General features: G+C 39.5%; 1 protein-coding gene across 1 annotated transcript in view; it reads right to left on the bottom strand.

The window, feature by feature from the left end:
- RFT1 (RFT1 glycolipid translocator homolog) overlaps positions 1 to 15,453 on the bottom strand; it is a 67,561-nt gene that overhangs the window by 19,813 nt on the left and 32,295 nt on the right. Inside the window, exon 11 of the mRNA XM_077129003.1 lies at positions 12,115 to 12,220. Coding sequence (XP_076985118.1) covers positions 12,115 to 12,220 — 106 coding nt within the window. The remainder of the gene's footprint in view (positions 1 to 12,114; positions 12,221 to 15,453) is intronic.

Below are 15,453 nucleotides of genomic sequence, written 5' to 3'. Positions count from 1 at the left end.
CCTGGAAGTCTCTGGCCTCATTTTTTTTTTTTACCAAACCTATCGTCAGACTCTGCTCTTTTCTTTCTTTCTTTTTTTTTTTAAACTTTTTTTATTGTATAGTAAAACATATACACAAAACAAAGATATAAAAAAGAAATCGGGGCTTCTGGAGAAGATGGCGGCTTAGTAAGGTGCGTGGGTCTTAGTTCCTCCTCCAGAACAACTACTAAAGAACTAGAAACAGTACAGAACAGCTCCCGGAGCCACGACAGAGATCACACACACAGCGTACTCCATTCCGGAACAGCTGGACCGGCTAAGAGACTCCGCTGCATGAGGTCCCCAAGAGGCACGCGCTTCCCCGGGCCGAGGCGGCAGGCAGCCGGAGCCCCTCCCTCCCTCCTTCCTGGGCCGGCTGGGAGCTTGGATCGGGTTCCCCAAGGCGCAGTGACTGGAGCCCATCCACACACGCGGCTTCCTGGGCCAGCTGGAAACCTTGGACCGATGGTTCCCCAAGCCGCGGCGGCCCTCCCACACGCGGCTTCCCGGGCCGGCTGGGAGCTTTAGAGCGGCGGTTCCCCAAGCCGCAGTGGCCGGCGACCCTCCCCCACATGCGGCTTCCCAGGCCGGCGGGTAACCTCGGAACAGCGGTCCCCCAAGCCACAGTTTCCAGCGACCGCAGCCCCTTCCACAAACGCGGCTTCCCGGGCCGGCTGGGAGCATCGGAACAGCGGTCCCCCAAGCCGCGGTGGCCGGCGAACGCAGCCCCTTCCACACACGCGGCTTCCCGAGCTGGCTGGGAGCATCGGAACACCAGTTTCCCAAGCCGCGGCAGCTGGCGCCCCTCCCCCACAGGCGACTTCCCAGAGGGAAAGGAAAGAGTCTCCAACAGTAGTAGAGACTGAGCCCAACCTAACCCCAATAGTGGCATAAAGGAACAACTTCTGACTACTAAAAATAGGCCCTCAGCTCAGGCGAAACTGATCAAGGCGGAAGTCGCCTATTGGGCTAGCTGAAAAAGAGGAAAGGCGGCGAAACAGAGCCTTCTGCAGCTGTTTCTACTGAGGCTTCGTTGCCTCCGGGCTCAGCGCTGGGATTACATAGGGTACAACTGCCCCAAACGCAGAAACAGGCTGCTTTTAGGGCTCTCTACCACCTTACCTTCCCCGCGGGAGGGGTGAAACGCAACTCAGGTGGAATCACTCTTTCAAGGAATTCAGATCCCAGGACTTCAAAATTTGAAGCCATTAAAACCAACCTACAACCTTTCCTCTGTCTCCACCACACACCCAGCAGCGAGAGTCTTCCAAAGTTAAAGGAGCCACAACATCTTTTGCTGGTGGGACCTGCAGACAGACAAGCACCACGTACTGGGTAGGATAAGAAAAACAGAGCCCAGAGACTTCACAGGAAAGTCTTTCAACCTGATGGGTCCCACACTCAGGGAAATCTGATTAAATGCCCAGACGCCAGCAAAAAATAACAAATCACACCAGGAAAATTGAAGATATGGCCCAGTCAAAGGAAAAAACCAATAGCTCAAATGAGATACAGGAGCTGAAACAACTAATTCTGAATATACGAACAGAAATGAAAAACCTCTTCAAAAACCAAATCGATAAATTGAGGGAGGACATGAAAAAGGCATAGGATCAACAAAAAGAAGAAATGGAAAGTCTGAAAAAACAAATCACAGAACTTATGGGATTGAAAAACACAGTAGAAGAGATGAAAAAAAAATGGAAACCTACAATGGTAGATTTAAAAGATAGAGGATAGAATTAGTGAACTGGAGGATGGAACATCTGAAATCCAAAAAGAAACAGAAACTATAGGGAAAAGAATGGAAAAATTTGAATAGAGTATCAGGGAACTCAAGGACAATATGAAGCGCACAAATATACGTGTTGTGGGTGTCCCAGAAGGAGAAGAGAAGGGAAAAGGAGGAGAAAAACTAATGGAAGAAATTATCACTGAAAATTTCCCAACTCTTAGGAAAGACCTAAAATTACAGATACAAGAAGTGCAGCGCACCCCAAAGAGAATAGACCCAAATAGGTGTTCTCCAAGACACTTACTAGTTAGAATGTCAGAGGTTAAAGAGAAAGAGAGGATCTTGAAAGCAGCAAGAGAAAAACAATCCATCACATACAAGGGAAACCCAATAAGATTATGTGTAGATTTCTCAGCAGAAACCATGGAAGCTAGAAGACAGTAGGATGATATATTTAAATTACTAAAAGAGAAAAACTGCCAACCAAGACTTCTATATCCAGCAAAATTGTCCTTCAAAAAATGAGGGAGAAATTAAAACATTTTCAGACAAAAAGTCACTGAGAGAATTTGTGACCAAGAGACCAGCTCTGCAAGAAATACTAAAGGGAGCATTAGAGTCAGATACGAAAAGACAGAAGAGAGAGGTATGGAGAAGAGTGTAGAAAGAAGGAAAATCAGATATGATATGTATAATACAAAAGGCAAAATGGTAGAGGAAAGTATTACCCAAACAGTAATAACACTAAATGTTAATGGACCGAATTCCCCAATCAAAAGACATAGACTGGCAGAATGGATTAAAAAACAGGATCCTTCTATATGCTGTCTACAGGAAACACATCTTAGACCCAAAGATAAACATAGGTTGAAAATGAAAGGTTGGGAAAAGATATTTCATGCAAATAACAACCAGAAAAAAGCAGGAGTAGCTATACTAATATCCAACAAATTAGACTTCAAATGTAAAACAGTTAAAAGAGACAAAGAAGGATACTATCTACTAATAAAAGGAACAATTAAACAAGAAGACAAAACAATCATAAATATCTATGCACCGAATCAAAATGCCCCAAAATACGTGAGGAATACACTGCAATCACTGAAAAGAGAAATAGACACATCTGCCATAATAGTTGGAGACTTCAATTCACCACTCTCATCAATGGACAGAACATCTAGACAGAGGATCAACAAAGAAACAGAGAACTTGAATATTACAATAAATGAGCTAGACTTAACAGACATTTATAGGACATTACACCCCACAACAGCAGGATACACCTTCTTCTCAAGTGCTCATGGATCATTCTCAAAGATAGACCATATGCTGGGTCACAAAGCAAAGTTCAACAAATTTAAAAAGATTGAAATCATACACAACACTTTCTTGGATCATAAAGGAATGAAGTTGGGAATCAATAATAGGCAGAGTGCCAGAAAATTCACAAATACGTGGAGGCTCAACAACACACTCTTAAACAACAAGTGGGTCAAGGAATAAATTACAAGAGAAATTAGTAAATATCTCGAGGCGAATGAAAATGAAAACACAACATATCAAAACCTATGGGATGCAGCAAAGGCAGTGCTAAGAGGGAAATTTATTGCCCTAAATGCCTATATCAGAAAAGAAGAAAAGGCAAAAATTCAGGAATTAACTGTCCACTAGGAAGAACTGGAGAAGGAACGGCAAACTAACCCCAAAGCAAGCAAAAGGAAAGAAATAACAAAGATTAGAGCAGAAATAAATGAAATTGAGAACCTGAAAACAATAGAGAAAATCAATAAGACCAGAAGTTGGTTCTATGAGAAAATCAATAAGATTGATGGGCCCTTAGCAAGATTGACAAAAGAAGAAGAGAGAGGACGCAAATAAATAAGATCAGAAATGGAAGAGGAGACATAACCACTGACCTCACAGAAATAAAGGAGGTAATAACAGGATACTATGAACAACTTTACGCTAATAAATACAACAATGTAGATGAAATGGACAAGTTCCTAGAAAGGCATGAACAACCTACTTTGACTCAAGAAGAAATAGATGACCTCAAGAAACCAATCACAAGTAAAGAAATTGAATCAGTCATTCAAAAGCTTCCCAAAAAGAAAAGTCCAGGACAAGACGGCTTCACATGTGAATTCTACCAAACATTCCAGAAAGAATTAGTACCAACTCTGCTCAAACTCTTCAAAAAAATCGAAGTGGACGGAAAGCTACCTAATTCATTCTATGAAGCCAACATCACCCTCATACCAAAACCAGGCAAAGATATTACAAAAAAAGAAAACTACAGACCAATCTCTCTAATGAATACAGATGCAAAAATTCTCAACAAAATTCTAGCAAATCAAATCCAGCAACACATTAAAAGAATTATACATCATGACCAAGTAGGATTCATCCCAGGTATGCAAGGATGGTTCAACATAAGAAAATCAATTAATGTAATACACCATATCAACAAATCAAAGCAGAAAAATCACATGATCATCTCAATTGATGCAGAGAAGGCATTTGACAAGATTCAACATTCTTTCCTGTTGAAAACACTTCAAAGGATAGGAATACAAGGGAACTTCCTTAAAATGATAGAGGGAATATATGAAAAACCCACAGCTAATATCATCCTCAATGGGGAAAACTTGAAAACTTTCCCTCTAAGATCAGAAACAAGACAAGGATGTCCATTATCACCACTGTTATTCAACATCGTGTTGGAGGGTCTAGCCAGAGCAATTAGGCAAGAAAAAGAAATACAAGGCATCAAAATTGGAGAGGAAGAAGTAAAACTCTCACTGTTTGCAGACGATATGATACTATACGTCGAAAACCCAGAAAAATCCACAACAAAACTACTAGAGCTAATAAATGTGTACAGCAAAGTAGCAGGTTACAAGATCAACATTCAAAAATCTGTAGCATTTCTATACACCAGCAATGAACAAGCTGAGGGGGAAATCAAGAAACGAATTCCATTTACAATTGCAACTAAAAGAATAAAGTACTTAGGAATAAATTTAACTAAAGAGACAAAAGACCTATACAAAGAAAACTACAAAAAACTGGTAAAAGAAATCACAGAAGACCTAAATAGATGGGAAGGGCATACCGTGTTCATGGATTGGAAGACTAAATATAGTTAAGATGTCAATCCTACCTAAATTGATTTACAGATTCAATGCAATACCAATCAAAATCCCAACAACTTATTTTTCAAAAATAGAAAAACCAATAAGCAAATTTATCTGGAAGGGCAGGGTGCCCCGAATTGCTAAAAGAATCTTGAGGAAAAAAAAACGAAGCTGGAGGTCTCACGCTGCCAGACTTTAAGGCATATTATGAAGCCACAGTGGTCAAAACAGCACGGTACTGGCATAAAGACAGATATATCGACCAATGGAATCGAACAGAGTGCTCAGATATGGACCCTCTCATCTATGGACATTTGATCTTTGAGAAGGCAGTCAAGCCAACTCACCTGGGACAGAAGTCTCTTCAATAAATGGTGCCTAGTGAACTGGATATCCATATGCAAAAGAATGAAAGAGGACCCATATCTCACACCCTATACAAAAGTTAACTCAAAATGGATCAAAGATCTAAACATTAGGTCTAAGACCATAAAACAGTTAGAGGAAAATGTAGGGAGATATCTTATAAATCTTATAATTGGAGGCAGTTTTATAGACCTTACACCTAAAGCAAGAGCACTGAAGAAAGAAAGAAATAAATGGGAGCTCCTCAAAATTAAACACTTTTGTGCATCAAAGAACCTCATCAAGAAAGTAGAAAGACAGCCTACACAGTGGGAGACGGTATTTGGAAACGACATATCAGATAAAGGTCTAGTATCCAGAATTTATAAAGAGATTGTTCAACTCAACAACAAAAAGACAGTCAACCCAATTACAAAATGGGAAAAAGACTTGAACAGACACCTGCTAGGTATACAAATACCTGCTAGGTATCTACTCAGAGGACTTAAGGGCAAAGGCTCAAACGGACATTTGCACACCAATGTTTACAGCAGCATTATTTACAATTGCAAAGAGATGGAAACAGCCAAAATGTCCATCAACAGACGAGTGGCTAAACAAACTGTGGTATATACATACGATGGAATATTATGCAGCTTTAAGACAGAATAAACTTATGAAGCATGTAATAACATGGATGGACCTAGAGAACATTATGCTGAGTGAGACTAGCCAAAAACTAAAGGACAAATACTGTATGGTCCCACTGATGTGAACCGACATTAGAGAATAAACTTGGAATATGTCATTCATAACAGAGACCATCAGGAGTTAGAAACAGGGTAAGATAATGGGTAATTGGAGTTGAAGGGATACAGACTGTGCAACAGGACTAGATACAAAAACTCAAAAATGGACAGCATAATGCTACCTAATTGTAATGTAATTATGTTAAAACACTGAATGAAGCTGCATCTGAGCTATAGTTTTTTTGTTTGTTTTTTATATATACTTTTTGTATTTTTTATTTTTTTCTCTATATTATCATTTTATTTCTTTTTCTGTTGTCTTGCTATTTCTTTTTCTAAATTGATGCAAATGTACTAAGAAATGATGATCATACATCTATGTAAGGATATTAAAAATTACTGCTTGCAAAAAAAGAAATCGTTTTCAAAGCACTCTTCAACAAGTGGTTACAGGACAGAGCCCAGGGTTTGTCATGGGCTACCACACGATCTTCACAAATTTTTCCTTCTAGCTGCTCCAGAATATAGGAGGCTAGAGGGCTTAAACGTTTTTTTTATCATCACAATCGACTTTTTTCCTTCTTTTCTTGTGAAAAATAGCATATGCACAAAAAAGCTATAAATTTCAAAGCACAACACCATAATCAGTTGTAGAACATATTTCACAGTTTGACATGGGTTACAATTTCACAATTTTAGATTTTACTTTTAGCTGCTCTAAAATACTGTAAACTAACAGAAATATCAATTTAATGATTCAGCATTTATATTCATTTGTTAAATCCTATTCTTTGTATAACTCCAGCATCACCTTTGATCTTTCCATACCTCTCTTTAGGGTGTTTGGGCTACGGCAATTCTAAATTATTCATATTGGAAAGGTATGTCACCAATATCGGGTAGGGAGATAGAATTATCTGATATTCTGGAGAGGTTGGGCCCTCTAGGTTTCAGGACTTATCTGGACCAGGGACCCATCTGGAGGTTATAGGTTTCTGGAAACTTACTCTAGTGCCTGGAACCCTTGTGGAATCATATATATTGCCCTAGGTGTTCTTTAGGATTGGTTGGAATGGTCCTGGTTGGGGGTTGGCAGGTTATGATAGGCAGCAATGTCTAACTGAAGCTTGCATAAGAGCAACCTCTAGAGTAGCCTCTTGACTATTTGAACTTTCTCTGCTACTGATACTTTATTAATTACACTTCTTTTCCCCCTTTTGGTCAGGATGAAATTGTTGATCCCACGGTGCCAGGTCTGGATTCATCCCTGGGAGTCATCTCCCACGTAGGAGGGGAGGGCAATGATTTCACTTGCAGAGTTTCTGGCCTCACTTTTGCATGGTGGATTCCTCTTGGTCATCCAGGTCTCATCCTAAACACATCTCCTCTGAAGGGCCCGCCCAGCTTAATCTAAATGGGCCTCCACTCTCTCAAAACCCTGTTTTAGATCTCTGCACTGTATAACATTTTCTTGCTTGCTGTCTCCCCTTCTATACTAGCAGCAGCAGGAGAGCACAGATCTCATCTGTCTGTTCATTAGTATATCCCCAGATCACCAAAAAATGCCTGTTAGAAGATACCCAAAATATTTGTCAAATGGATGAAAAAGGATATTCTTAAGAAAAAAGACAAAAAAAATTTCAGTAGGGCATAATAAAAAATCCATCAATCAGATTACATATAGGGAGGGAGAAGGAAGGAAAGAAAGGCTATTTTTAAAAAGCAGCTTGCAATTCAAAGAAAGTTTCGATATTTTATCCAATCAAAAGTCCTGTTCAGAAAACACTGGTTAACTTGAAGTTGGTTAAGTAAAAGTTCATGTTTCAATTCAGACTCTAAAAATTTCTAAAGGGAAGTCAACTTTATTGATCATAACATATAACTAGGTTATCCAATTTTATGATGAAAACCTAGAGCTTTAATGTCTGCTTAAGTGTACAGGAATGAAGAAAACACAAGGGTCTGTAGTGAGCCCAAGTGTTCCATGTGTTAAGATCAGGGCTGGGGGCTGGGGCTCAAGGCCCAGGCAGAACTGGGGCTGGTATATTTAATACATGTGTAAAGTCTGCACTGAAGGTTGCATCTTATTCTTAGGAATAAGATAAGAAATGTACTAGAAGTAGCTTTCTTTTCTATATGTTGACTAACACCAGGAAAATAATTTTCCAGATGTTAAACATTGTCAAAATTCCATTACAACTATCTTAAAAAGTTGTTCTTTTTGGTTCAATGCTGTATAAACAGGAAAGAAAGCAAACAGCATTGTCTCCCTCACGATTAAAGGGATTTTTTTTAACATTTTCAACTGGCTTAATGTTGACTCTCCCCCTCAATACTATTGCTAAAGTTACTATAATAAAATTCCCTCTAAAGAGTCAGACAATGAGTCCAGGGGACTTGCTGAAGAGCCTATGCTGCAGTGCTTCACTAAATATGTTTAAAACTGTATTTTAAAATGAATCAATGATACTTCTGTGCTTCAAAGGACTTTGCTGCAAAAGGGTGAAAAGGCAGCCAACTCAATGGGAGAGAATATTTGGTAACCATATATCTGATAAGTGTTTGATATCCAGTTCATACAAAGAAATCATACAACAATAAAAGGACAAATAACCCAATTATAAAATGGGCAAAAGACAGGAATAAACATTTCTCCAAAGAGGAAATAAAAATGGCTAAAAAGCACATGAAAAGATGTTCATCTTCATTAGCCATTAGAGAAATGCAAATCAAAACCACGATGAGATATCATCTCACACCTATTAAGAGTGGCTGCTATTAAACAAACAAGAAACTACAAGTGTTGGAGAGTGTGCCAGTTTGAAAGGATTATGTGCCCTAGAAAAGCCATGTTTTAATCCTGATCTGTATGAGGAGACAGCTGTTTCTTTTAGTCCCTATTCAGTACTGTAGCTGGAGACTTGATTAGATTATCTCCACACCGTTGAGGCTCGCCCAATTGTGGGCATTAACCTTTGATTAGGGGAGATGTGACTCTACTCATTCCAGTGAGTCTTGATTAGCTTACTGGAATCCTTTAGAAGAGGAACCATTTTAGAGTGAGCCACGAGACCCACAACAGCCTACACTGATAGAGACCTTTGGAAATAAAGAAGGAAAACATCCCCAGGGAGCTTCATGAAACGAGAAGCCTGGAGAGAAAACTAACAGTTGTCACCATGTTCACCATGTACCTTTACAGTCAAAAGAGAAACCCTCAACATCATCAACCTTCTTGAACCAAGGTATCTTTCCCTGGATACCTTACCTTGGACATTTCTATAACCTTGCTTTAATTTGGACACTTTGAAAGCTTTAGAACTGTAAACTTGCAACTTATTAAATTCCCCTTTTTAAAAGTCATTCTGTTTCTGGCATTATCACACTCCAGCAGCTAGCAAATCAGAACAGAGAGGATATGGAGAAATAGAAATATTTATTCACTGCTGATGGGAATATAAAATGGCATAGCCACTATGGAATACAGTTTGGCAGTTCCTCAGAAAACTAAACATTGAATTGCCACATGACACAGCAATTCTGCTATTCAGTATATACCTGGAAGATCTGAAAGCAGGGACACAAATAGACATTTGCACACCAATGTTCACAGCAACACTGTTCACAATTGCCAAAAGACAGAAACAATTCAAATGCCTACAAGCAGATGAATGGATAAACGAAATGTGGTATATACATATGATGGAATATTATGCAACAATAAGAAGAAATAAAGTACTGAAGCATATGACAACCTGGATGAATACTGAGGACATAATGCTAAGTAAAAGAAATCAGACACAAAAGGGCAGATATTATGTGTTTTCACTAATATGAACTAACTAGAATATATAAACTGAGAGTATTAAAATGCAGAATATAGGATACCCAGAAAGAGAAGTTAGAGAAGGGGGAGTAGTAACTTAATATGTTCAGAATGTACAATGAGGTTGAACTTAAAATGTTAGGAAATAGATATGGGATGAGGGTAGCTCATTAGTGGGAATATTAAGGAATAGGGCTGTGTTGTAGGTGACTTTGGTTTAAAGAGGTTGTTTAGAGTCATGTGTGCCACTGATTAACACTACAGATTTAAATTAAGTATTTGCATGAACTACTACACATATATAACACTGGTACAAAAAGTTCCTAATAGAGTGGTATGTGGGGGAAATATACCTATTGCAAGCTTAGGACTATAGTTAATAACACCTTAAAATTCTTTCATATACAGTAACTGGTATATCACCAGGGGTTAATACTAGGGGTTAATAATAAGGGGAAATAAGGGATACAGGGTGATTTGGGTTTTCTTATTTGCGTGTCTATTTGATAATTTTCTTTTTGGAGTAATGAGAATGGTCTAAAAGTGAGTGTGATGATGATTGCTCAACTAACTGGTGATAACTATGAGATACTGATTGCATAATTTGGATGGAATATATGATAAATGAATACATCTCAATAAAATCTGAAAAAATTATTCAATGTTATTAGCTTTTGAATTAAACAATTGTATTTTCAAAGCTAAACTAAATAGATCTTTTATCACTAAAAAAAAGATGGAGTCAAAGCAGCTCAATAGCTATAAATTTAATTATATGAAATAAAAGACATGTCTAGATCACTATTTTAAAACCATGGGTTGTAACCTATTAGGTTGAGAAATAAGTTTAGTGGGCTATGACCCGGTATTTTTGAAAAATGAAAGAGAACAGAATTAAAACCATCAGCATGCCCTGTGCACAACTGGGGTGATCACTGCTTTGTGAAACCTCTGTCTCGGTTCTATACACCTAAGAGTATCTGGCTTACAGTGCTCTTTTTGCTGAGGAAGCTGATCTGAGCCAGTGGTTCCCAAAGCCTGGCCTATTATCAGAGTCTCTTGGAGCTGTGTAATAAAACAGATTCCCTGGCCCAAGCCCCTTAAAATTCTAATTTAGTGGTCTGGGAGGGGTCCCAGAACTTTCTAATGGAATCAAATCAGTCTAGGCTAGGATCTGCTGGTATAGATTCTAACTCGCAACCACTGTGCAGCAAATGAAGTCACAAAGCTTCTATGTGAGCCAGCCCAAGATGGGAAGCAGTCAAAGGTTGCTTTGCGTAAGAAGAAGGGCTCCTAACCTCTATGAGCTCCCCCTTACGCATCCTACTTCACCACTGGGTCTATGAGGGCTCTGAACAGAACTCAAGGCATCTCAGAGGCAGCATGAAAAGACTACAGGGATCCAGGCCTCAAGGGGCAGCAGGAAAACAAGGGCCACTGGTCCCATCACCTAAACCTACCCTTCTCTATTTTTTTCTCCGTCTTTCTCTCTCCTCTTTTCCTCTATCAGTTTTATCCTCCTCAATCGCATCTTGCAATGATGCCATAACATAGTGCCTGGCTACTTTTTGGCATCTGGGACATAAAAGATGGATAATCCTGAGTGTGGGCCAGAGGCTCTTAATAAGGAATTCACATCAGAATCATCTGAGGAGCTTTTCAAAAATATACACATGCTTGAGGAAGTCCCTGCTGATTCCATAGGAGTGATGGAAGAGAGGCAGAAGTAGGGTGAGCAGGAATTTACATTTTTAACAGGCTCCACAGGGGATTTTGTCCCTTAACCACCATTAAGAATCATCAGCTGATGTTTTAGAGCAGGTATCCTAACACGGGGTCAATGAATGAGGCTAAAACTGCAGCAAGATGTGTACACACATTTGGGTTTTCCTCTGAGGAGAGGAGTCACAAAATCCTTAAGAGTCTCAGAGATCCATGAATCAGATTCTCAGAGGGAGGAACCTGTATCCTTAACAAGTTCCTTGGTAACTCCCTGGAGCATGATTCATGAGAGCACTGGGGAAGAAATTGGAGAAATGGAAATCTAGTTCGTCTTGTGACCGACTTTGCAAACCTGGACTAACACAACCCTTTGGGATTTATATTTTTCTCTCTTCAAAGGGAGGCTAAGAGTAGTTGCTGCCCCCAGATCTTCCATGGGGAGCATTAACTGAATCGTGCCTGTGTAGTCTAAGGTTACCTCCCGAAGCGTCATGTGTGAATGCATGTTCGGAATGAAAAGAAAAAAGATTGGCATGTTACTTCATTTTGGCTGAAGATCATTATTAAAGGTGCACCCACCTGTCAACCTCCTCTTTGTCCATGGCTGCAAATGTGAAACACTCGGTAACTCCATTGATAGCAAGCAGGAGGACGTAGAGACAATAGGAACGCAGCAAAACCGGACCTATAAAGAAACAACCCACCAAGACTACGGAGTCCAAACCAGAGACCCACACTCACCCTCAACTCTGCTGGGTGCTCAGAGAAACCCAGAACCCAGTCATTCACGCTGGGGGTATCATCAACAGGTAAGACTGCATGCTCTAGCCTGTGGTCCCAATTATCTAGAAGTCTCCCAACATTTCATGGTATTGATTAAAATAAACAGATAAAAAGGACAATTATGAATAAATTTGCTTGCTGGCTTAAGCAGTCAGCCAGCAAATCCTTTTTTTTTTAAAGCATTTTTAAAAATTGATATATGTTATATATTCACATGCATGTAATCATTCAAAGTGTACAATCAATGGTTCACAATAGTATCATATGCCTGTGCATTTATCATCACGTTGACTTTTTTTCATTTTTTGTGAAAAATAACATATACACAAAAAAGCAGTAAATTTCAAAGCACACCGCAGCAATTAATTACAGAACAGATTTCAGAGTTTGGTATAGGCTACAATTCCACAATTTCAGGTTTTTACTACTAGCTGCTCCAAGACGGTAGAGACTGAATCAATATAATCAACATAATGATTCAGCAAACATACTCATTTGTTAAACCCTACTTTCTCTGTGTGACTCTACCATCACCTTTGATCTTTCTTCCACTCTTTAGGGGTATTTGGGCTAATCCATTCTAATTCTTTCATTTTGGAAGGGGCTGTTGATAATATGGGATAGGGGGATGGAACTAGCTGATGTTCTGGAGAGGCTGGCCCCTCTGCATTTCAGGACTTATCTGGTCTAGGGACCCTTCCGGAGGTTCTAGGTTTCTGGAAAGCTAACTAGGAACCTCTGTAAAATCTCATATAATGCCCTAAGTGTTCTTAGGATTGGCAGGAATGGTTTTGGTTGGGGTTTGGCACATTGTGATAGGTAGCAACATCTAACTGAACCTTGTTTAAGAGTGGCCTCCAGAGAAGCCTCTTGACTTTATTTGAACTCTCTCAGCCACTGATGCCTTATTTGTTACACTTCTTTTCCCCTTTTTGGTCAAAATGGTATTGTCAATCCCACAGTGCCAGAGACAGGCTCATCCCTGGGAGTCAACTCCTATACTGCCAGGGAGACTTTCACCCCTGGGTGTCATGTCCTACATGGGGAGGAAGGCAATGATTTCACTTCCAGAGTCAGGCTTAGAGAGAAGGAGGCCACAGAAGATATGCCACAACTTTAGGAATATCTATAGGCAAGCTAAGCTTCTCCACTACATACATAACTTCACAAGAGCAAGACTCAATATCAAGGGCTTGGCCTACTGATTTGGGTATCCCTAATGTTTGACACAATATCAGGAGTTTCCCCAGTGGTAAAGTTTAATAGTTCCAGTTTTTTTCTCCCATCCCTCAGGGGACTTCATCAATACTTTTGACTATCTGCTTAATATACTCTAAGATGTCTCCAGGCATTGCATTAAGTTATACAGGATTAAAGGTCCTCATTCTTATTCTGGACTCCCTGTGTTTGAGCTGTTTAAATTATCTATTCAGATATGCTGAGTTAGATTATGTGCTACAGAAAATTTACATTCTGGACAAAATAAACCTTTCTTCCTTTGGTCTCACAGAGTAGATGAAGTTCTAAAATACAGTCTTCCTCATCCCTGCATTCAGAATCATCTCGATCCTGACCTGATCAGCTTCATTCTTATCTCTAAATACCAGATTAAACATAAATAAAACAGCCTCAAAATCTAGAAATAACTGCTCTGGACTAAATGTGACTGCTATAAGAGCTTTCAATATAGGTCCCATTTTTCCTATAAGTATTTTCCAAATGAGACCTTACAATGCAAATTTTTTTAAATCAATATGAAGAAGACTGCTAGTTTGAGCATGCAAAGACATCAGTGGCCCTGTGTTTTCAGAGAAACTCAGTTGAACAAGTCTTGAAAAAAAGATCTTAAGGAAAAGCCTGGAGGCCCATGGCCAGAAGAAAACTACTGAGACAGAACATTCACAGATCTAGTTAGAAAAAAAGCCCAAGCTTTTCTCTCTCTTATATCACTTCTATGCACTCTACCAGGTAAACATCTGATGGGACAGCCCTATTACCACAGAAGTGTCCTGTAAATGTTTTACGTTAAAGATTATTCCTTGGTGATTGCCTTTCTAAAGGGTAAAGCTCCTGTGAAATTGGTGAGTCTATGATCTCTGAACATAAACTTACTAATGGCTCCCTAGTAAGGTTTCCTTGTAATTGCCTGATCAAAATGTACTTCTCACAGCACAAGCCCCAGGGATCTACAAATCATTTCATTGGTTTCACAGTAGCTGTTTCTCCGAACTCAATGAACTTTGGTCTAGTATAGAAACTTAGCCCATCCTCCTTGAATACCAAAAGTTTGGACTCCATCATAGGGGAGACGAACATGACAAGGACCTTGTACAATGGCATCTGACATGACAAGGACCTTGTACAATGGCATTTGACAAAGCTCTTTAAATTGAGGTGGAGTAGCAGAAAAAAAGTCTTTAGGATTCTTTTTCTAGTGACCTAAGGAATTAAAAATATTTTGCTAATCCAAGATGAAATACTGCAAATGGACTGCCAGCCCATGGCCCAAGGCAATTTGAAACTGTAGATGTTCCCAAGGCCTAGATCTGGACTGTGATATAAAGCTAGGGCTGTGAGACACTCACTAGCACAGACACCAGGTATTTCAAAATTGGACACATTCAATATTTTTCTCTTTTAAAACTAAGACTAAATAGTTTAAAATAAATGGATTAAATATACCATTTTATTTGCCAAGATCAATTTTATTCTCTGCAAATGGCTCTGGGTTATCCTTCAGAGACTTTTATGAATTAGGCCATGATATTTTTGTGGTATTTACTGTCTTCAGAAGTGTTTAGTACCAAATAGAGACTCCTTAGAACTCTCTGCCTTCCTCCCTCACCCTAGCAGGAGTCCAGGAAAGCAGATGGCAAAACACATTTTCAGCCTGAGAAGAAAGCCAATGGTGGAGAAAATTCACAACCACTTCTCCAAGTGAGGCCGGAGAACCACACAGCGCGGCACCAAAGCTCCTGACCACACCCTGACTGTGCGCCTGACTCTGAAGGGAACAGTCCCACAACCCCAGGCACCAACTTCCCCTCTAACAACACAGACTTCAACAGTGTACACAGAAATTCTTGAATATATAAGATTCTTCTATTCCTATTAAAAAATTAGAACAAATCAACA

Source organism: Tamandua tetradactyla, chromosome 15, assembly GCF_023851605.1.
Source record: "Tamandua tetradactyla isolate mTamTet1 chromosome 15, mTamTet1.pri, whole genome shotgun sequence".
Lineage (NCBI taxonomy): Eukaryota > Metazoa > Chordata > Mammalia > Pilosa > Myrmecophagidae > Tamandua > Tamandua tetradactyla.
Note: the sequence above shows the minus strand (reverse complement) of the source record. Positions and strands in the feature narration are given on the sequence as shown.